Source organism: Herpailurus yagouaroundi, unplaced genomic scaffold (assembly GCF_014898765.1).
Source record: "Herpailurus yagouaroundi ecotype Mexico unplaced genomic scaffold, PumYag 29, whole genome shotgun sequence".
Taxonomy (NCBI): Eukaryota; Metazoa; Chordata; class Mammalia; order Carnivora; family Felidae; genus Herpailurus; species Herpailurus yagouaroundi.
In genome coordinates, this window is record NW_024412377.1 from 105,944,509 (window position 1) to 105,968,217 (window position 23,709).

The 23,709-nt window shown below is 42.1% G+C and overlaps 1 protein-coding gene across 2 annotated transcripts; it reads left to right on the plus strand.

Moving 5' to 3' along the window:
- Nucleotides 1–388: 388 nt before the first annotated feature.
- On the plus strand, nucleotides 389–16,093 carry CD180 (CD180 molecule). 2 transcript variants are annotated; one of them, XM_040451788.1, is made up of 3 exons: nucleotides 389–628; nucleotides 8,499–8,665; nucleotides 12,861–16,093. In XM_040451788.1, the coding sequence occupies exons 1-3, from the start codon at nucleotides 539–541 to the stop codon at nucleotides 14,587–14,589; spliced, it is 1,986 nt and encodes a 661-aa protein (XP_040307722.1). In that variant the 5' UTR covers nucleotides 389–538; the 3' UTR covers nucleotides 14,590–16,093. The 2 variants fall into 2 exon arrangements, with proteins under 2 accessions (XP_040307722.1, XP_040307731.1); XM_040451797.1 differs by having other exon boundaries at nucleotides 526–628; nucleotides 8,503–8,665.
- The last annotated feature ends 7,616 nt before the right edge of the window (nucleotides 16,094–23,709 follow it).

Sequence of the window (23,709 nt, forward strand, 5' to 3'; positions counted from 1 at the left end):
AGCAGGTGCCACTGCAGAACCCGGTCCTTCCATTTGCCCCCAAGGCACGCCGCTGCACCTGTCCAGGTCACTCACCTAGCACAACTAACAAAGTGGCCTCCTTTGTGAGGACAGCTTCCTGCTTCTATAGTCTGTCTCGCCGAAGAGACCAGAAGCTGTTGGAATTAGCCAAACTCTTGAAGCTGGCCTAATGTCCATAGAAACCATCCCATTGAGAGTCCGGGTGACCGGCCCCAGAGGGGTGCTCAACTGATTCATATTTGCCAGGAAACACACTGGGCCATTCTGAGGCTGGGTTCTCAGCTATTTTTGGCAAGGAGGATTGGTGATATGCAAAAGGGACTTCCTTTTTTTTTTTTTTTTTTTTTTTTTTTGCAGCACAGAACCAGCTAAGCAATCAACAGCATTTCTTGTTCCCAGATCACCCTTCTGAGCACTTCTCTGCCCGCCGAATAACTGAGGCCATTAGAGTTTGATTCCATTTCTCTGCTCCAGGCACAAGATAAGCCCACCAAGCTGGGGTGGCCTCATTCGGGTGATGGCTCCCTGTGCCGGCTGCTTCCTGTTGGCAGTGATGTTTTCTGCCAGCTGTAAAGCCATCACCTCCTCGGATCAGATGTGCACTGAGGTGAGTCCAAACTGTTTGTCTTTATCCAGATTAAACTGCCTGGAAATTTTGAGATTCAGCACGCAGTCCTATCTGAGCCTTGGCCTCCCTATATTCACTGTCTTTAAAAGGGTGACAGGGTATGGAGAAAGGTTCTTCTTCAGAATGAAGAAGGAGCCATAGAGCTCAGCCAGGGGATGATCTCAAAAATTATCCGTTGGAAGAAGTGAGAGTTTTCCTCCTCTACAAACAATTCCCTCGAAACGATCCTAATTGAGACATATGATACCAACAGGGTCTCGGTACAAAGAGCAGCCTTCCAAATGTGCTTCCAGAATGGAGGTGCTGTTTGTCCAACATCCCAGCATATGGCCACTACTCCACAAACAGTTTTTTGGTTTCCTGGAGATTAGCGAAGATGGCCTGTGCCAGGTTTTAGAGCCTATAGAGATCACTCTGAATGAGTCTGGCTTTCTCCTCCAATTGGACAGCCCTCCATCTGTTTTACTGACCCACAGGAGTAACATTGGAGAACAGAGCCAAACTGCATCTTCTGTTTTGGCCTTAACAATATTTACCAACTCGTGGGAAGTTCTTGGAGGGGGTCCCTTGCCATCTTCAAAAATGCTGCAACCTTCCTCTCACTGAGAAACTGCTCATAATTCTGGGGGCTAGACGTCTAAGATCAGGCGTCAGCAAGGTTAGTTTCTCGGAGACCTCATTCATTGGCTCTCCCTGTGTAGACGGCCATCTTCCGTGTCTTCACATCATCTTCCCTTTGTATGTGTCTAATTTATTCTTCTTATAGGGACACCAGTCATACTATATTAGGGCCCATCCTAATGATTTCAGTTCAACTTAATTACCTTTTTAAAGACTCTTTTTTCCAAATAAAGTCACCTTCTGAGTACTCGGGTTAAGACTTCAGCATAGGAATTTGGGAATGACACAAAGCAGCCCGCAACAGAAGGGGTCAAGTAAGAGGTTTTTATCAGCCCCAGAAGGCTCTCTCTTCAACACTCAGGTCAGAAGGTCAATTACACACATACGTGTAGGTGACATGATATGAGGGTAGGAGTGAGAACACCACCTCCTCAGTGACCAGGTAGGTATGCTACCCACCATCTGCCAACATCCTCAGGTAGGATAATATCACACTTAAATTCCAATTCCCAGCTTATTGGGAACCAGGCTATTTTAAATACCCCATTCTGAAGCTTACCAGTTCAACTCTTAAATCCCTGCATTGCTGCAAAGCCTGCACAGCCCTTCAGAAGCCCACACAGGAGTCCTGGGAGATTCTGGGAAGCCCATGGAAATGCTGGACCAGTCTAGCTTCCTACTGAAGACATTAGGTTCCAGAGTTGCCCGTTGCTTTTTGCAAGTGGCTCCTGCTTTGGCAGAGTAGAGGGGAGAGAAACAGGGACCGTGCCCTAGTCTTTTTGTTGCCTGTTTCTGAGGCCTCCCTGACATTCAGGTGGCAAAAGTGATGCTGAGGGTCCCAGGATCTCCAGGCCTGTCCCTATGTGGCAGTAAGAGCTTTTCTTCTTGGTTAAGTCAGGTGAGACTGAAACCTCTGCAGGTGAGACTGCAGCCCTCCCTCTGAAAGGACTGATTTTAAATGCCTTGGAACCAAGGCAATTAACATTGGATCTATACTTGCATTTATATATCCTCTATCGTGTCTGAGTTCTCAGCAGCAGGATTCTCAGGCTGTTTACCAGCCATCACTCTATGTGTGTACTGGCAAGTTCCTGGGGGTTACCAAGATGAATGAGAGTTTGTTCCTGAAGGTAAGGAACTTCTGGGCTGCAGAAAGTGGAATAAAAATGGAAGTGGTGGAAGAGGAAGCTTTGGGTTGAAGGGTCTGGCCCCTTTTCAAGTGTACATTACTCTAGCCTGCCTGGCCCTCATGCTGGCTTTCCTTTCCCTCTTTTATTCTCTCTTCCAGTTGAAGCAGAATTAACCACATACTGTCTGTGTGCTCATGTGGCCCCCATTAGCTTATCAGGCCCTATCTTGAAAACAAAGGTGGGTTGGTTTGTTTGTGTTTTTTTTTTTTTTTTTGCTTTGTTTTGAGTTTAGTAAACCTTTTAATGAAGTAAAACATACATACAGAAGGTTCCCCAATCCTAAGTGTACAGTTTAATGAGTCTTTACCAAAGTGAGCACATCTGTGTGTCCAGCGCACAGATCAAGAAATAGCACCTTCTCAGCAACTCAGAAGCCCCCTCGTGCATATTCCCAGTCAGTAGCCCCCAGGGGCACCCGGTACTCTTAACTTCTATCATCAAAGAAAGATTTTGCCTCTTTGTGAATTTTATATACCAGAGACCACCTGCTGTATAGTCTTTTGTGTCTGGCTTCTTTCGCAAAGCAGTAAATATGGGACATTTACCAAAGATGCTGCATACAGCAATCATTTGTTTATTTTCATTGCTGAATGGTATTCGGTTGTACTAGCGAACCACTATTTATTTATTCATCCTACTGTTAGTGGCCGTTTGCACTGCTGTCCATTTCTTGGCTATTATAAATGCTGCTGCTTTGGACATTCATATCTCTGTATCTAGCGAACAAATATGCAAATCTCTATTAGGTGTTTGCCAGGGCGGCGATGTATTGGGTCATAGGGTATACATATATTTAATTTCAGTAGGTATCGCCAACCTGTTTTCCAAAGGGTTAGTACCCATTTATACTCATTGGCAATGTATGTGAATTCTGATTACTCCCCATCTTAATATTTGCTATTGTTTGTTTAAGAATGTTAACAATTCTGATGGGTGAATAATGATATTTCATTGGGATTTAATTTTTACTTTCCTGATGACTGAGGATATTTTCAACTTTGTTAGCCATTTGCATATCTACGTGTGCATGTGTATGAGAGAGACACAGAAAGTTCTTTAATGCAGCTTGATTTATAATTGTTCCTTTATTCTCAGCGCATTTCTGTCCTGTTTAAAAAAACTTGCCGACCTTGAGGCCATGACAGTATTATCCTCTCTTTTCTGGAAGTTGACTTTGTATTTATCTCTATTGTTAGGTTTCACATTTAGAGCTATAGCCGACTGGAATTGTTTTCTGCATACAATGTGAAGTGGGAGTCAAGATGAATTTTTAGTAAAACTTTTTGTTTGAAAATATTTCTAAGGTAGACAAGCTCTAAAAATATAATGAGCCTCCATAAACACTCCATGTGGAATCTTCCACTGTTCTATTCTACTGTTGTTTTCTTCTGTATGTGTGTGTTTCTTGTGTTATATTCTTCTATTGTTTTCTCTGTATGCATGTGAGCCATAAGTAACAAAATTAGAGCCAGGACCAGGTCTTTGGAGGCTGACAGATGTGCAAAGCATAAGTGAAATACAGTGTTCTGTGATTTGAATTCTGGTAACAGTTTAGATACACTCTTGAATAATTACACTGTCGTGTAGACATGCCCCTTCATTTCAGATGGGCTCAATGGTGGCTATCCTGTCCACTCAAACCTATGGGAGGAAGACAGTTCTTCTTCAGTCCTAGGTAGGGGTGGGAAATGCCTAGTGGAGCTCTTTTTTGGAAGAACTCCAAGTTCACAAATTCACAGATACAGAGGCTTATGAAGAGCTCTAAACAATGACATGATATTGTGATGAACCAGTAAAACACAAACTCCTCTTATGAGTGCTCAACGTACATGGTCTCATTAATCCTCCGAGTTGGCCCACAAAGAAGGTTATCCCCCATCTATAGGTGGCGAAAAAGAAGGCTCAGAGAATACAGTTTAGTGGTTGAAAGCTGGGATCTGAACCCAAGCAGTCTGACTCAAGATACATAGAAAATGAACTGCATATAACTGGGATGCCCTTTGCCTGTAGGAATCAGGTTAACAATGAAATTTTAGGACTGTGCCCTCTTGGGAATATTTTGTTTTATTTTCAGAGAGTAATTGTTACTCTGGGATTTGATGCAGTCACACTGCTAACTCTGGAGGGAGGCTCAGTGTTCTGCATGCCAGACTCTGTGCATGGGGTCGCTGGCTGCGGTGTATGCCGAATGCAGAGGAGACGTTGGAAAGGTGGGAATCAGCACTTGGTGAAACTCAAAAGGTTCAAAATTAGAAAATGATTTCAACACTTTCGAGACGAGAAAATACAATGGGATAGCAGAGAGTTAGAGTTACAGCAGAAGGAAGCAAAATAAGATCCTGATTGAAAAAATGCAAATGAATTACCTGGAAGGAAAAGGGATTGCAAACACAGATTTAACACTTACGAGTCCCGCTCTGTGGAAAAGGGACGGCTCTGATATGAAGCTGGAGACAAAGTGGTTGGTGCAGGTCCCAGTGCACAGCAGGTCCTGAGGAAATGGCCCATGACTTAGGACCGGGGGTAGGCATGGGGTTGTTGTGAATGCCATGTCTCCTTGCACAGCCGTCCTGGCTGCACGGGTTCACATCAAGAAGGGACCTGCAAAAGTAGGAGTGGGAGAAGGTGATTTTCGACAATAACCCCACACTGAGGGCTAGAGAATGAAGGCTGCTTTGACAGGAAGTAGTCACGTGGCGCTCAGAGGACCCACGGGGGCTGCAGAAGCAGGGGTGGGTATCTGCCTGGAGGAGCAACTATACATGTGACCCTGGCAGCCAGCCCAGTCCTATATTCCTTCTCTGCATCCTGTCCCTTCTCCATTGCAGGGTCATGCTGCAGTCCTAGAATCCTGTGCTCTACTCATCACGACTCCCTCTCAAAAAGTTTTGTGAGGATCCTGGCAGTGAGAAAGACACAACCTCACTCATGTAGTATTTCTACCAAAACTGTATAACCTGAATCAAATCATGAGGAAAGATGCTTCAAGTGAGGGACATTGTGTGTGTGTGTGTGTGTGTGTGTGTGTGTGTTATTGATAAATATATCAATGCCATGAGAGACAACAAAAGGCTAAGGAATTGCCTCAAACTAAAGACACACAAAAACTAAATGCAATGTGTGAACGTGGACTAGAAAAAACAAAATTACTATAAAGGATAATATTAAGACAATTGCCAAAATGTGTACACTGTATAATAACATTGTATCGATGTTCAATATTCTCAATTAGGCATTGGCACTGTGGTTATAGAAGAGATGTCCTTGTTCTCAGGAGACTTAGGGGTAATGGGTCATGATGTCTACAATTTACTCTCAACAAAAAAGGAATGAGAACAACAGTGTGTGTGTGTGTGTGTGTGTGTGTGTGTGTATACTTCCTGCCTTAAAAAATTTGAGAGACTATTAAAAAAATTTTTTTAAGGGGGTGGGGCCCCTGGGTGGCTCAGTCGGTTGAGCGTCCGGCTTCGGCTCAGGTCATGATCTCACAATTTGTGAGTTTGAGCCCCGCGTCGGGCTCTGTGCTGACAGCTCAGAGCCTGGAGCCTGCTTCAGATTCTGTGTCTCCCCCTCTCTCTGCCTCTCCCATGCTCATGCTCTCTCTCTGTCTCTCAATAATAAATAAAAACATTTTTAAAAATTTAAAAAAAATTCGAGAGACTGGAAACAATTGAATGCTGCTTGAGTGATTCCAGAGCAGGGGACGCTTCATGTCACCATCTGTAATAGTAACTGTGAGTGTACAAGAATGTGAATACGAAAGCCAAAGGGGAAGGGTCGCGTGTATGGAGCTCAGGACATTCTCCAAAATGTGCTTGCTTTTTAAATTCTCTTATAAGCTGCAATTCTTGTCATTTGCCTCGTTCTCCCAGGAATCAAGGGCAGAGAGTTCATTGTACTTTATACCTAAGTAGAGATTAATGTATGACACCGGCTCATGGTGGGTTTCTCAGAACTCTGTGGGAATGTTATCCACTAGTTTTGTTTTTCACCGGGATAAAACTGAGCTATTTCATTTATCTGCCTTTCCATTTGCTAGAAGCTCCCTCAGGCCACTGGCTCCATAGAGCTCCTGCTGGATTCTCAACTTTCCGAATCACATTAATGCAGTAAAAGTGCTTAGTAAAGCACAGAAGAGGACTAATTTAGGTGTCACGGGCGCTTATATATTCAGAAGAAGGAGGGAATTGCCAGCGTGGCGCCTTTTACTGTAGGACCAGAATAGCTCAAGACAAATTGAGGAAAGGTCCCTTTCTCCAAGTATATGTGACATCGGTTACGCCAGTGCACGCCAGAAAAGGGAAATGTCTTCTCAAAGCTCCTCCAAACCTTAGCAGCTACTGGGGAAGTTACATTCATTTCCTCTTGGGGCCATCCATGTGCATGGGCACAAGGGGGGTCTGGCAACATGTGTTTTTCCCACCAGTCAGCTACATCCAAAGTTTTAAAGGCGAAGTGTGAATTTCAAGGACATTAGGTGGATTTGTGGCAGTGCCTGGAGGACGTTGGGTCTATAAAATGAGGAATGAATTACAAGGAAATAAAAATATGGCATTTTCATCAGTAACACTGATAATATTATCACAATATAGAAGAAAACGTGATTTCCAGTAGGTGAGCATGCATACGCTCGCAGTACCCACAAAAAATGCACCACTACGCAGAAGATGGAGTAAAGCAGAAAGCAATTAAAATGTGACATCTCTAAAGCATCAGGCTTCATAGTAAAGGAGAACATGCTCAGTCTTCTGTTCCCAGCTAAGCAGGATTGTCTGCAACTGAGGATGGGGACAGAACATTTTGAAACAGATACAGAAGTAGTTACAAGGAGCCTCCATGTATATATCGACGTTCGACAATCACTGATATTTTGCCTACTGATTTCATGTATCCCCTCCTCCCCTCCTTCATGCCCAGAATATTTTAAAAGAAATCCCAAACATCAAGTCATTTTATGCAGAAATACTTCAAAATGCATTTCAAAAGAATAAGAACATTGCTGTTATCATTCAAAAATTCCTAATTCCTTAATATTCTCTAATATCGTGTCCTCAAAGTTTCTTGATAGTCTATACAATGTCTTTTCCTGATGCTTCATGTGAATCAGAATCAAAACGAGGGCTACTCTGTTGTTGGTTGTATCTCTTAAAGAGCTTCTATTGCTGTCTCTTTTAACAGGAGCAGTCTCCTCTTGCCCCATCCACCTTCCTCTCTACTTCCCCAACACCATTCACATGTCAACAAAACAAAGTCAGTTATTCTACAGGATGCTCCGCCTTGGGCATTTGGCTGACAGCTACCGTGAAGGCTGTTTTAACTTAAACCTCTCGTTTCATTTGTAGGCTATAAATTAAGCCTAAAGTCTTGTATTCAAATTTAATTTCTGGGGGGCAGGAATCTGTCTCCATCAGAAAGTGTGAAATGTCTGATTGTCTTGTTCTGTTAATGCTAACGCAGAGTTGATCTGTTTTCAAAATGAAATAAAACATTTCCATGCATCCCAAATCAGAACTGTGTAAGTATAATCAAGATAAGTCTTCCTTCCCTGCTTCTCTATCTGGTTCCTTTTTTCCCCTTCAAGGCAATGAGTGTGGGGCCTTTCCCCATGGCTTCTCTTTGCAAATGTAAGAAATACACATACAGTATGCTATATGTGACATACCATATACTGTATATACTATAAGGTCACTCTGCACCTTGCTTTTTACACCTTATAATATGCCTGGATGTCACTCCATATTAACATGTGGAGACCCTACTCATTCCATATTCAACTGCAGAAGATTCCATCTTGTGAATGGACCATATTTTGTTCAACTAGTCCTACAGTGATGAATAATCTGGTGACTGCCTACATTTTGGTATTACAAAAATATGCTAAAATAATCTTATGCACAAGTCACTTTGGGTATTTGCAGGTGTGTATTTGGTAAGATTCCTAGAAGTGGGATTGCTGTGCAAAGGATAAAATATGTGTAATTTTGCTAATCAATCAAATTACCAACTCTGATATTAATTTCCGTTGTTTCTATTGTCAGAAAGAAGCCAACAAAACCTATAACTGTGAAAATTTAGGTCTCACAGAAGTTCCTGACACTCTACCAAACACAACAGAATTTTTAGAATTTGGCTTTAATTTCTTGCCTGTAATTGAAAATACAACTTTCACCAGACTCATAGATCTTATGTTTTTGGACTTAACCAGGTATGTATCTGAGTTCCTTCTGTGTGGCTGATGTTTTACTTATGGAATAATACAACCTGCATTCAAATTGTTTCCAGGACCTTCTTTTGGGAGCACAGGGGCGTTCTACCTATACTGTGTGTTTACTCTTCCCCATGAAATATTTTTATGCAGGTGAAATGTTGTATTAATGAAACCCAATAAGTGAACAGAAGAGTGGATTGTTTTCAAACGATGCTGCATCAACAGTGTTGTTTAAGAAGTTTTAAGGAATACTAAAGACAAATCTTTCATTCAGTCAGATGCCGTATTATACTACATGTTAGCATAGTTTATTATTGGGTGATAACATTTTAAGAAAAATTTACAGAAGAAACACATAAGCCACTAACTTTCTCCCCTGTAAGTTGGGAAAATAGTTCCATCATTTAATTTTAGAAGCAGAGTCAGGATTCCAAATACTGAACCAGTGTTTGTGAACCAGAAGGCAGAAGTATTACAAGAAAATAAGAGAAGAAACCAGAAGGGAATTGCAACATGATTGTGTGTGTGTGTGTGTGTGTGTGTGTGTGTGTGTGTGTGTGTGTGAGGGGAAAGGGCTTTGCATGTGTATGAGGCATGTATCCTTTGCAGCAGCTCTATTTCTTAGGTGGTTCAGTTTCAGCTTCTGCCCAGGGTAGCAGAACATTCACATCCGTAAGACTATATTCATCTTTATAACCACCCCTGGGAGGTAGGCATGCTGTATATTACAGTCCAACTCATGTTCGAAGAGGAAGCAAAAGCTCAAGGAGATTTGGTGAGTTTGGTTAAGGTCACAAAGTAAGGCAACTGGGTCTCTGCTCTCCTGACTCTCAGTCCAGAGTCCCCCAAATGACCCCAGGCCACCTCCACGGCCAAGATTCCACTTGTTGCCTAGCAACACTTCACTGAGACAAAGTCTTGCCCTTGCAGATAGGGGCAGAGATTACTCTGCTACCTACCTAGTATGCCCCCAGGACATTTACTTGCCCTCTGCTTTACCACTTCTCATTTTTAGATGAAATGGATTTGACCACATTTTGAAGGAGTGCATGGGGCCATGACAGCTTCTCTAGATAGAAGACTCTAAGTTTCCTCTTGTTATTTTCGAAAGATGATAAAAAATATGACCTCATACTTCCTAAAATCCCTCTCCTTAGTCCCCTAGCCCCTGCCTTTTATCTGGCCACCAATCAGATACAATTTTTATTCTTTTAAACAGCCACATTTCTTTAGCTCTACCAACATGTTTTCTGGGGTTTTTTGCTCATTCTTCCATCTTGCTTTTCAGACTTCCTCTCTGGAATAATTTTTCTTTTTTCCTGAAGTACATCCCCCAAAATGTCTTTGGTGAAAGTCTCTTAGGATTAAACTCCCTCGGTTTTTGTTTTTCCGAAAATGTCTTTATTTTACTCTCTTTCTTATATTTTTTTTTCAACGTTTATTTATTTTTTTGGGACAGAGAGAGACAGAGCATGAACGGGGAGGGGAGGGGCAGAGAGAGAGGGAGACACAGAATCGGAAACAGGCTTCAGGCTCTGAGCCATCAGCCCAGAGCCTGACGCGGGGCTCGAACTCACGGACCACGAGATCGTGACCTGGCTGAAGTCGGACGCTTAACCAACTGCGCCACCCAGGCGCCCCTATTTTAGTCTCTTTCTTGAAAGACAGTCTTTTCTGGCATGATTGCAAGTGACAGTTTTTTGTTCTTAGTTAGCCCTTTGATGCTACCATTCGCTTTGTGCCTTCTTGCTGTTAGATAGTCACCTGTCTGTCTAATCATTGTGCACACGTAGGTGATCTTTTCTCTCTGGGTGTTTTCAATGGTTTCTCTTTGTCTTTGGCATTCTGTAATATCACAGGGCTGCACTGTGTAGATGCTTGGGCTTCCTGAATCTGTGATTAGTGCCTTTCATCAATTCTAAAATAGTCTAGCCATTATTTGTTTGAAACTTGGCTTGCTCCTGGTCACTCTTTTATTTCTTCTGGATCTCTGATTAGATTTACATTGCATCTTCTCATCCATCCTTTGTAACATCAATTTATCTTTCTTGTTTTCCACCTCTTTGGTGTTTTGGACTATATTCTAGGTAATTTTCTCGTATCCCCTTTTAGTCCATTAATACCCTCTTCAGCTAATCTCTTGTATAAACTATCCATTGGCTTTTCAATTTAACTTCCTATTTCAATAAATTTCAATGACTTTTCATTTCAGATATATCAGATCAGCTTTAATAAGTTTTTCCTTCTTCCTATTATTGGTTCACACTGTTTCCTTTAAACATGTCAAATGCATGTTTGATCTAAATATATGATATATTCTGATAATATATATCAGGAATATCACATATTCTTTCCAAATCATATACGTATTATGAGATCTATCCGATAATTCTGGTATCTGTTGTTTCTTTCACTTAATTATGCAGAATATACTTATAATTCTTTTTAAGTTTATTCATTTTCAGAGAGTACATGTGCACACAGGCAAGCAGGGAAGGGTCAGAGAGAGACAGAGAGAGAATCCCAAGCAGGCTCGTGCTGCCAGAGTGCAGCCCGCCCCAGGGCTCTATGCCATGAACCGTGAGATCATGACCTGAGCTAAAATCAAGAGGTGGACATTTGACCGACTAAACCACTCAGGTGTTCCCGTAGAACATTTTTTTAAAACTGACTTTGGCTAATAAATTGCCCTTATGTATTCAGTGAAGTTTTATTTTGAGCTCATTTATCTTTTGGAACTTGATGTAAATCTTTGTTTAAAATACTTTCCTGGGATTAGACCATGGCATTATGGCTACAGACAATAAGCCTAAACATTTCTGGAGATGCATAGTGAAATATGTTTGGGATGTGTAGGATTTGATTTAAACCACTTCAGGAAGGAGAGGAGGGAATAGAAGAAGCAAGGAAGTATATCTGGCAAAATCTTGAGAACTGCTGCACCCGTGTGGTATATGAAAGTTCATTGTACTACTATCTTTAGGTTTGCAAGTATTTTTTATTACAAATTAATTAAATAGGTATATCACTCAAAAAGAAATTTCTATTCACTTCTGCTGCTCTCTGAAGTCACTACCATTCTGGAGCCATTTTAGACTCAATTTTCTACCTGGGCTCCTTTTGGGAGGTCCACAGAGGTAGTGTCAGTTCAGACCCCAGCCCTCGTGAGTGGAAACTTACGGTTCGAGAATCCCAGGGGGAGACTTTTCTCGTTGTTATCCTTGTTGCTCCATCTAAAGCCATGGGCCAAGATAAACACATATCCTCAAGGTCACCCTCTATGAGCTTTCTTCTTTTAAGGTGATCCACTGAAAGGATCCCTTCTGAAGATCTTGGTAGTCTGTAGGTTTTTGATAGGATCTCCTACCCTGCTTGGACCCCAACTTTGTCTCTTGCCATGGTACACGTGGCTCATTTTAACTCAGGCTTTAGGCCATCAAAGACTGGCAGATATTGGCAAATATGACAAGTGACCAGGGCTCACTTGGTCCTAGGGATTCCAGCTTATTTTTCACAGCTCCTTTAGTGTGTTTCTAAGGAACTCCCTTAGTGACTTCCAGGGTAGCTGTGTGTGTGTGTGTGTGTGCGCGCGCGCACGCACGCGCGCGCGCTCGCACGCATGTGCTCACACATGCGTAATCCAGTATTTTCAGGTGCATTACCAGGATGACACCTGTACTGCTCCATATTTCTATGGAGCATTTTCATATGTATCATTTGGTTAAAAGCCATTGCCTAAAGCACTCATCACTTCTTTACTTTATAGATGGAACAAAAGTTGAGAAAATTTGTGACTTGTCCAGGGTGACACAGATACACATATCACATATCATTTGTTCTATAGTATACATTATATACTACATATTGTATATTACTTACAACAGTAAATAATACCTCCATTTTCCCTAAAGTCAAATGACCAACTGTTCCCTAGATTCTATAAACAAACCTCTGAGAGTTCAATGCAAAGGGATAAGATTTCTGGAAAAAATTCTAAATCAGAGTGTGCGGAACTGAGGCTAGTCATTAATTCGGCAGGTAATCTGTTGGTGCTGCAGAGAATTTTTAATGTTTTACCTCAAATAACGATATATACTGTTTTTACTCTACACAAAAGATGGCTTTGTTAATACTAGTCACTGTGACAGAGTTTTTCTTTTTTCTAATTAATTATTTTTAAATAATTTTTAAGGTGCCAAATTAACTGGGTACATGAAGACACTTTTCAATACCAGCATCAGTTGAACACAATTGTATTGACTGGAAATCCCCTGATATTCATGGCAGAAACAGCATTTAATGGGCCCAAATCGCTGAAGCATCTTTCCTTAATCCAAACAGGAATATCCAATCTCGAGTTTATCCCAGTGTATAATCTGGAACAGTTGGAAAGTTTGCATCTTGGAAGCAACCATATTTCCTCCATTAAGTTCCCAGAGAACTTCCCAACACAGAATTTGAAAGTCCTGGATTTTCAGAATAACGCTATATACTATATCTCGAGTGAAGACATGAATGCTCTGGAGAAGGCCACCAACCTAAGCCTTAATTTCAACGGCAATGACATTAAAGCCATTGAGCCTGGAGCTTTCCATTCAAAAAGCTTCCAAAGTTTGAAATTTGGAGGGATTCTTAACTTGTCTGTTATATTAAAAGGTCTACAGAACTCCACTACTCAATCTCTCTGGCTGGGGACATTCGAAGACTCTGATGACCAAGACCTTACTCCAGCCATGTTTGAGGGACTTTGTGAAATGTCTGTGGAAAGCATCAATCTACAGAAGCACCATTTCTCTAATATCTCATCTACCACATTTCGCTGCTTCACTCAACTTAAGGAATTGGATCTGACGGCAACTCACCTGAAATCATTGCCCTCCGGGATTGAGGGTATGAATGCTCTCAAGAAATTAGTTCTCAATGTAAATAATTTTGACCAATTGTGTCAGATCAATGCTGCCAGTTTTCCATCCCTCACAGACCTCTCTATCAAAGGCAACATGAAAACACTTGACTTCGGTGCTGGGTGTTTGGAAAAACTAGAAAATCTTCAGAAACTTGATTTAAGCCACAATGATATAGAAGCTTCCGACTGCTGCAATCTGCAACTCAAAAACCTGCCCCACTTACAATACCTAAACCTGAGCTACAATGAGCCCCTTGGTCTTCAGAGTCAGGCATTCAAAGAATGTCCTCAGTTAGAACATCTAGATTTGGCATTTACCCACTTGCGCATTAAGGCTCCACAAAGTCCTTTCCAAAACCTCCGTCTCCTACAGGTTCTGAATCTTTCTCACTGTCTCCTGGATACCAGCAATCAGCACCTTCTAGCAGGCCTGGTGGATCTCCGCCATCTAAATTTACAGGGGAATCACTTTCAAGATAGGCGCATCTCAAAGACCAACCTACTTCAGCCCTTGAACAGCTTGGAGATTCTTAGTTTATCCTCCTGTGACCTCCTTTCCATAGACAAGCAAGCATTCCAGAGCCTTGGAAAAATGAGTCACATAGACTTAAGCTACAACAGCCTGACGGGCGATAGCATCGAAGCTCTTAGCCATCTTCAGGGGATCTACCTCAATCTGGCCGTCAACAGCATCCACGCCATCCCACCTCTTCTCCTCCACACCCTGTCCCAGCAGAACACCATTAACTTAAGCCACAATCCCCTGGACTGCACTTGTTCGAACATACATTTTATAACATGGTACAAAGAAAACCTGCAGAAAATTGAGGGTGTGGAGGAAACCATGTGTGCAAACCCTCCATCTTTAAGGGGAGTTAAACTGTATGATGTCGAACTGTCCTGTGGGATTACAGCTGTGGGCATTTTCTTTCTTATAGTATTTTTACTCTTCATTGCCATTCTGCTTGTTTTTTCAGTTAAATTCCTCCTCAGGTGGAAATATGAGCACATTTAGTGCTGAAGCTTTCTGGAGATGGCAAATGAATGTGTTTAGGGAAACTGCCCCCAGTAAAGGAACTGTTGTCTGTTGTTGGCTGTCAGAATTTTCAGATTGGTTCCTGCAGCTGGACAGGACTTGCTGTGCTTTTCTGAGTCCCAGAGCTAATGAACCTTCCTGGAATGTAAACTGACTAGGACCAGGGGACCAAACAACAGCTGTGAGAGACACAGAGCCATTTGCTCACATGAAAGGTGGTTGGAGGACCCGTGGCAGGGAAAGGCCAGGAGAGGAATGTTCGAGGAGGTGATCTTCCTTCCACTCGTGGACACTTCCCGAAGCAGCGCCTACCCTGACCCTAAAAGGAGACCAACAACTTGGGGGCACTGGTGACCCCAGTCCAAACTCTGTCTCCTGTGGCTTGGGCATCGTGCTTGGCTCTGAGTCCTCAATAAGACAGTCATTTCAGAAACTTGTTGAGGATAAAGTCTCAATGCTTTTTTTTTTTTTTAATGAAAAAGGGAATACACAAGGGAATTTAAAAGAAGAGGCTGAGAAATGAATCGTGACATCAAATCAACTTCATTTATCTCCTTAATTCTAAGTCTCTAAGGTCTCTACAATTCCACTAGGGTGTAAATAGGTACAAAAAAACAAAACAAAACAAAACAAAACAACACAAAACAGAAAAACCAAAAAGCAAAAACCACCCCACCAGTTCCCCAACCCCCAATCTAGGATTTTTGCTACAATGGCCACTCTCACTTCAGAACCACGGAAGTTTCCTACCGATCTTGTGTGCTTGGTCTTATATTACAAATCCTACCTTACACATGGCTGTGGCCCAAATGCTCTTCTCATTTGAATGTCTGGTCCTTAGAAGCTTTTTTCCCACAGGAACTATGAGATAAATGGTGGTTTGGTTCCCAGGGCATCTCTCAAAAGTCTATTCACCTGGGATAGCAATCGAGCTAGTGCATTTGCAATGAAAACCAGTGGAAGAAAGCATCACTGTGCTCTCGCTGTCCACAACACAATACTCTGGCTCAGTGAGTTTCTGTTGAGTCTGGGGGTGTCAGCAATGATTGTACCAGTGGAAAAGATTAGACAGGACCATTGAATGTAGAGAGAGAGAGAGAGAAAGGACAGAGAAGCGGAAAGTGTTAGGATTTAGGCCTTGCAAGACCCAAAGGGTCCACTCCTATAAGGCTTGATTTTCTGTGGTCTGGAATGGTGGACAAGAGCTGAAATCTCTTGTATTCAGGGTGTTGCATTCATAGGACCTTAAGTTCTGTAACAAATTTTAGACTAGAGGTGGTAACTCAAGTTATGAAAATCTGATTGGAATATCAAAATAAAATTAACTTTCATATCCAATCAGAATTTATTAGCCCTTATGTTGGGGGTCTAACAGTGGGACATACAAACAGAGTGGAAACTTGGGAACCAACCTCTCTTTACTGCTATATCCCCCAAGAATGGCAAAAAAGACAGGAAATAGTGAAGAAATGCCATAAACCTCTCCTGCAGTTGCTCTGCTTGTCTTGTAGCCTTGGGGGATTTTTTTGGGGTAGTACTAGGTGGGAGGCCAAGTTTTCCCAGAAAATCTTGGTTAACAACACATGGTAAAGGGACAGAGGTGCTTGCCTTGGGCATAGAATCTAAGGGGGAACCAAAAAACCTCAGTAATCAAGACAAAAATAATTTAATGCAATATTTAAAAACTTTTGATTAATGAAAAAAATATGTAATAAAACAACAAAATTTTTAAAAACGGCATCCAAAATAGTCCCATGCTGAACCATGTTAGGGCCTGAGGCAAAAGGAAAAATCATTAATACCGATCCTGCCTCTGTTTAAAATTTTGGTATTTTGTTCATGGTTGATATTTTGCATTAGTCTTTTTAAATTTAATATTGCATTAAAATATTATCTTCATTACTGATTTCTTTGGTGTACCCTTAAATTTAGCCCCAAAGGTGGGTGTCTCACTGTCTCACCCTATTCCCACTGTGAGAAATACTAAGAAGGAGGTACCCCAGTTAACTCCCAGGCCACACTTTACCCAGGGCCTATTAGCAGGCATATTATCTCAAAGTTATTCTGAAGGGTCTTTCCCTTCCCCCTTACTTTCTGGAAGCAGGTCAAAGTGTCCGAGAGCTTACACCTTCTTCACCTTCTTTCGCATCCTCAGGTAACTCCCAACTCAAAGGCATCCTTTCTTCAAAGTGGAGAGAGGTAGCAGAGATGAAAGGGTACTATATCCCCTTGAGCTCTAGGTGGCCTGGGGACCTGGTGAGTGGGCACAGGCAGAGCACCACTCTGCTAATGCAATGAAACAGCACACAATTAGCTGCTTTAATTACCTTGAGTATCAGTGTTTGGGAAAACAGGTGCCTGAAAAGGAAGTTTTCCTCAGCTTTCCTGAGGGAGCCCTGGAGAGGCAGTCACTTAAAGATGTGTGTGGAAGAAGTAAGTACTAGAAATACGAGGAATGGGGACACACCCATCATCCCCCTTTCTTCCTTCCCTGGCCCTAAGGAGGGTGGAACAACATTCCGAGAAGCCCAGTTTGAGCCACTGCTGTATTGGTATTGGCCTTGAGTCTGGCAATGAGCGAGACTTTTTTCATTGAGTTTTGGGCTCAGAAGGGACCTAAGGCAGAAGTGGGCATGGCTGCCTTGGCCAGCCTCTGTCAGTGTGTGGAACAGGCAGCTTCCTAACTGGTGCTACACCAAAGACCCCTCTTTCTAGGGACATGAAGGCAGTGTTAGTTTATAAGTTCAGGCAGCCAACCCTCCCGAGTCAAGAGAGAGAGCATCCTTGCCAACTACACCACCCCATGCTGCCCACTCTTGTGCAAGAGCCATTCACCTTTGAGGATTCAGGCAGGAAGGTAGCAGGACACATAGTTCATCTGTTTTGTTGATTTCATTAATTTGCTTGTACCAAATTAACGGATCAGCTCTGGAAACTCTGGGAACTATTCCTGGTAGTGACCACAAAGATGCTCACTGTTTCCTCCTTCTCTGCCTTTTCTCTTTATTTCTCTTTCCTTTTTCTTTGCTGTTTCTTCCCTTCTCTCCTTTTCTCCTTCTCTCTCTGTGCTTCCCTCCTTCTCTACTGGTTTCATGCTTTCCTTCCTTCTTTCATCCATATCAGACAGGATGGAACTCAACACTCTATGAATCCAGTCTAAGACAGAACCAGAATGCACTGAGTTCCCCCGCATTCTAGCAAATTTAAGCTCTTTCTTGACTGCAGGATTTAAGCTGTAGAGACGATACACTAATCGCCGTCTTACCACTCTATAGCCACATGGTTCTCCGTAATGATTAATGTGTTAAAACAGAAACAAAAGTATTCTGTGGAATATCTGTGATGCAGATTGCATCACATGATAGATGGGAGGGTCCTAAGCCCTAGCAAAATGTAATTGCCCATCTTGCTTTCATTTATCAGGGGTGTGCCCCTTCCCTGTAATGCAACTTGCTATTCTGTAACTGCACACTGATCTAAGGCTTTGTGACAGCTCCTCTGTTTTAAGCAACAGTAAATTCACCCTACAAAGTCAGAAAGGCAGCTTTTTGATAGCTGCTGTCAATTTTATTGCTTTATCCTGGTTACTAGGATAGAATCTGTAGACATGGTGTGTTTATTGGTTTTATGTATCGTATGTTGTTACTGCTCTGACAAGCTATTCCTATAAAAATGTGTTATTATTGCATGTTGTAGCTCAGTGAGCTGACCCTGCATTTCAAAGTGTACTGAAGCAAATAGCATTGAAGTCCATAAAAGTTGACTGGCCTCCATCACAGAGGACTCTCTGCGTGAGCTGCAATTCCCACAATCTGATAGCAAATTATACCTTTCCCCAGAGCCAGCAGCCATCACTGCTAACTGAACACAGCACAGACACAAACACAGGCATGATCAGTAAAATTTCAAGACAGGAAGCTGTCATACCATTCCTACTTGTCCAATTCCTCAAGAAGTGTCATTTGTAATTTTGAAGTTTACAAAAGTATGAAATAAATGGCTTTTCAATGTTTTTGTGTAATATTATAAGATGCAAGAGGGGTGGTTGACCTTGTTTCTATCTCTCTTGAATGCTAAAGAAAAAATTAACTCGAGTTATGGCAAGAAAGAAGGGATTGGTTCTAAGCAAGTCACAAGTGGGGAACCTGAGTATTTCACTAGAATCAGTTGCCTGGAATATTAAGAGTTAGAATGTCTGATAGGGGGTGGGGGAGTAAGCTTGAAGGCTACAGAAGAATGGGACAGGCAGGTGTGGCTCCTAGATACTGGTTTATCACCAGAAACATCTGGGCATTCATTACCAAACAGATTCCTCTACCCGCCCCCCTGCCCCATCCCCAGATATTGGAATTTGGTTAGACTGGGGTTGGCACTGGATTCTACACCAAATGATTTCATGCAAAATATACTTCCTTAAACTTAGTGTTATCAACCAATGGCAGAGTCATATATAAGGCTCCATGCACCAAATGAGTTGAAGAACTGCTCCATTTTCTATAAGAGGAAATTTTGTAACAAAATGGGAATAAGGGGCTAAGAAGCCTTCAAATCCAGGGGTGAGACATCCCGGGCAGAAAGCCTGTTAGTCTCTTGCCACAACTTCCAGGCCACAAGATTCTGCTGCTAACCTCCCCTGCTCTCCCACCTATGCCCTGTCCCCAACTCCCATTCCATCCCATTACTTATGATATGAAATCATTTACTGGATAATGCGTATCTTAAAAAAGGAAAGAACTAATCTACACAGACTATTTTTAAAAGCCATTATGAAAGACTGTTCATGAAAGATTAAACAGTGAACTTCATTGAACTTCCTCCTCTCATCCCCCCAAATTTTGATAATATCCTCTAAGCGTTTGACTGTTCAAGACAAGGTATTAGAGCCACAAAGGTAAGAACACAGGTGGCCATTGGTGTAGCCATCTGTCTACTCTTTCTCCCTTCATGTTCTTTCATGGGCTTTATAAACAGGTTGGGTCTCCCTTTTTCTCTTTTTCTGGTCTTTGGAAACAATCTAAATAGCCAACAATAGACACATGACCAAATAAATTAGGGGATGATCTAAACAAATGCAGAGATATTCTATATTCTTGGGTGGGATAACAATATTAGAAACCTGTTGGTGTCACTAGGAAATCAAGAAATAGAACTTAAAATGAGATAAAGGTTTCGATCTGTTAGTCTGGCAAAAAAGGAAGAGCTGGATAAAAGCACCGGTGGGATGTGGGGTTGTAGGAACTGCATGCATGGCTTACAGACATAGACTAGTGTAGCCATTCTAGGACCCTCTGACAACAATTAGTCCAATTAAGTATGTGGCCCGTGAATTCTGCTAGGGTATATTTCCCAAGAAAATTTCACATCTCCACAATGATATTTAGTGCAACATTATTTATGGAGGGGGAAGTTCAAAGCAGTTTGAGTGTTTATCACTAGGAAAATGGGTAGATAAGTGTAGAAGATGCCCACCATGGGTATGATACAGTAGTCACAAGCAATGGATTAGATACAGCTATGGCAATGTACTTGAATCTTAAACATACAGTGTTGGAGGAGGTCATCAAGAGGACAGGACTACTGGTTGACACATGAGCAGGATCTGGGCAAGCAGAGGCTCCTCATGCCCTCCCCTGTCCTTGGAATGTACACTCTACGTGGCCCCCCCCCCCCCTTCCCACAGTGGGAGCTGGTTTCTAGAAGCAGCCTTAAGAAAGCAACATTCTGTTGATCTGGATGGTACAAGTGACTGAAGCCAGTTATGGCCTCTATATATAAACTGTTAAGATTCTAGCACATGGTTGTAGTGATCTACTTGTCTTGGGGCCACCCAAGGCAAGCATCATATGTAAGTTTCCTTGCTTATTAAACCTGCCACCTACCAATCTGGAGTGGTCTGCCACTGTCTTCGGTCTCTCCTCCCCCTTCAGGTACAGGGGCCAGTTTGTGGGCCAAGAGAGAGAGCTTGATGGGGAAAAAAAACAACCCAAAATGACATATTAACATAGCTTTTATAAATTAAAAATACACGCATACAAAACAATATACCAGTATTTTCTAAGAACACAAAAAGATAAACCATGAATTAACATGGCTGCCTAGAGGGTGGGAGGGGGGATAAAAGGAAGTGTGGGGATAAATTAAATGAACTCAGGCATAAGCCAGCTGAGAATTGGTGGGACGACCCAATCGTCTGCATCAGAGGCTCTCGGCTATCTATGCACGTGCACGTGAATGAAAGCAATATAGCACACCCATAAAGTGAAATGCCATGTAGCCATTATGAACAATATTGCACAGTATATTTATAGACATTGAAATGTATTTGTGATTCAATACTAAACAGAAGAGGTCAGCAAACCTCACCTCCACTACTATTTCAGGTTTTTGAAAAAATTAAAAACCTATATAAATTGAAGAATGATGAGCGGCTGGTTGGATGGCAGGGATTCATTTTTCTTCTCTTCTGTATTTCTAATTTGCCTTCAATGACCATGTTATGCAATGAGTTTTGCTGTTTTTTAAGACTTTTTTGCTTTTTCACAAAGGTGCAAGAAGAATAAAGAGGTCACTGGATGTGAGAATTTACAGATAGCAAAAAAGGAGGCAATCTTTTTCTAAAGCTTTGTGTTTTTTTTTTATTTTATTAAAATAATTTTTTAGGGGTGCCCGGGTGGCTCAGTTGGTTGGGTGTCCAACTTTGGGTCAGGTCTTGATCTCACGGTCTGTGAGTTTGAGCCCCGCACGGGGCTCTGTGCTGACAGCTTGGGGCCTGGAGCCTGCTTCGGATTCTGTGTCTTCCTCTTTCTTTGCCCTGTCTCATTCTCTCAAAAATAAATGTTAAAAAAAAATTTTAAGTATACATTTTTTAATTTATCCATTTTGAGAGAGAGAGAGAGAGAGAGAGAGAGAGATTGATTGATTGGGAAAGCCAGCAGGTGAGGGGCAGAGAGAAAGGCAAAAAGAGACTCCCAAGCAGGCTATATGCTGCAGTGCAGTTCGAGCTTATCAACTGGGAGATCATGACAAGAGCTGAAACCATGAATCAGGACGCTTAACCACTGATCCACCCAGGTGCCCCAAGGCTTTGCGTTTTTAAATCCAAACGGTCAAGCCCAAGCTTCACCAGTTGCTCTTTTTCTTTGAGGTCAGACAGCCGTGCTTGTTCTAAGGATGTCCATGTGAACAGAGCAGCAGGCCGAGGAGCTGGGACTTGCACTACAGGGACAGCATCACACGGATGGATGTGGATGGGCACCTAGTCCCAAAAAGTAGAAATCTGTCTCCAGCCTGGGAAAGTCACTTCGGCACAGCACTGTGTAACACAGCGCGTGTATTCCAAAGGGGCCGAATTTTCAGGCAAAGGATTTTTCTGGAGACAGGTTAGAGCTGGAGGATATGGTGATGCCAGCCTGACATATGAAGACGCAGTAAATGCAACATGCTTGCTTCAGGCATCGTAAGCATCTTCATTCTTCACCTCCTGGCTACTGACAGCCATCTCTGGGCAGTGCGTAATGTAACAGCAGATGAGTATTTGTGAGAGGCTTTCAGCTTTACAATGTTACCAGACTTTCTGTAAAGCGGTATGGGGCAGTACCTAGTAATCATATACAACATATCTTTCTTTTCTCTGTGTCTGAACAGACTTGCCTGGCAGGTCACCAAATACATAGAGAACGACAGATTTGGGAGCAGGTTCCCTTTTTGACGTGCTTGCCTGCATCCACGTGTTGGGACAGAGTCCTGCGGCCAGCCTGTGACAAGAGATGGCCATCTTGTCTTTTGGAACACACATCCCAGAAGTCAGTAGGAGGATGCTGCTTTTCTGTGAGGATTGCTGCTAAGATTCCCGTCCCGGGTCCAAGGAGTCGGAACTGTCAGAGAACTTGAACCTGAGCCAGACTGACTGACTTTCCATATGCAGAAAGTCATGAAACTGACTTTCAACAGCACATTTTGGGCATTTCTAGCTTTTGTAGATACAGAAGATGTAATATTCACTGGGGTAGAGGTAGAAGACAGGAGGAACACAAATGATCACTTTGAGCCATGAGTTCAAACCACACCGATAGACGGGTAAATAGATTTAGAGTGTTGCCTGACCAATGAGTTCCTTAAGGCCTGTCCAATACCAGAGGAAGCAAATTTCTATAGTTAATAAAGCTGCACTTTTTCATGTTACATTTGTGTTATGAATCCCCAGATGCTAGATGGAAAATTGCCTGCTGATTAATTAGAATTAATAAAGGAGCCCTACTACAGAGAATAATTAGCTTCCTTGGCTCGTGGTTTCCCACCGACCACCAAACGTGTAATTTTGCACCATATGATTTTTCTGCATGTAAAGAAAGAGACAATGAGATGGCTTAGATCATTCACAGAGGAGCCTAGATCTGAATTCAATTACATGACACCTGGTAATGTTTAGAAAGGTCAAGAGCTTTGGAGCCAGAAAAAATCTGGATTCTAATCCAAATTCTCTTTACAGGGTGTATATTAAACAAACAGCAGAGCCTGTCTGGGCCTGCTTCCTCATCTGTGAAATGGGGATGCCACTTTCATCTGGTTTGGGGCTCAAATGAGAAGGTAGATGAAAAGCATCTTGCCCAGCACTATGCACATATTTATATATATAAGGCAGAAAATAAATGTTAGGCTGCTTCTTTCTTTTCTGCCAGTTTCGGTGATTTTTGATGACGAGAAAACACACAGGAAAGGAGGAAATGCAAGATGAAAGGGCACAGTGGTAACTGATTGGTAACTGATGGAGGAAGGTAATAGGAGATAACAGGGGAATTGAAGGAGACGGTGTCACTGAGGAAGAGACAGTAAAAAAGATAGCGACCTTGGTGTGGAAGCTGGTAACTTCTGCGGCCAAGGAATAAGGTTGGTACAAAACGTAGGAAGGCATTATAGGGAGGCTTAATCTTCAAGAATAGAACATGTTTGTGTAAGCTAAAAAAAAAAAAAAAAAAAAAAAAGCAAACCAGTCCAATTAACAAAAAGCAACCTGCAAAAAACCCATGCTTCCCATAATACACAGTAATATTCAGTAACACTTTAGAGATGTATGTGTAGATGCAAGAAAAACATCAGTCA

Coding starts and splice junctions, on each gene's coding strand:
- CD180 (XM_040451788.1), top strand. CDS start 539: ATGGCTCCCTGTGCCGGCTGCTTCCTGTTGGCAGTGATGTTTTCTGCC. Junction 629..8,498: donor CGGATCAGATGTGCACTGAG/GTGAGTCCAAAC, acceptor TTCTATTGTCAG/AAAGAAGCCAACAAAACCTA. Junction 8,666..12,860: donor ATGTTTTTGGACTTAACCAG/GTATGTATCTGA, acceptor ATAATTTTTAAG/GTGCCAAATTAACTGGGTAC.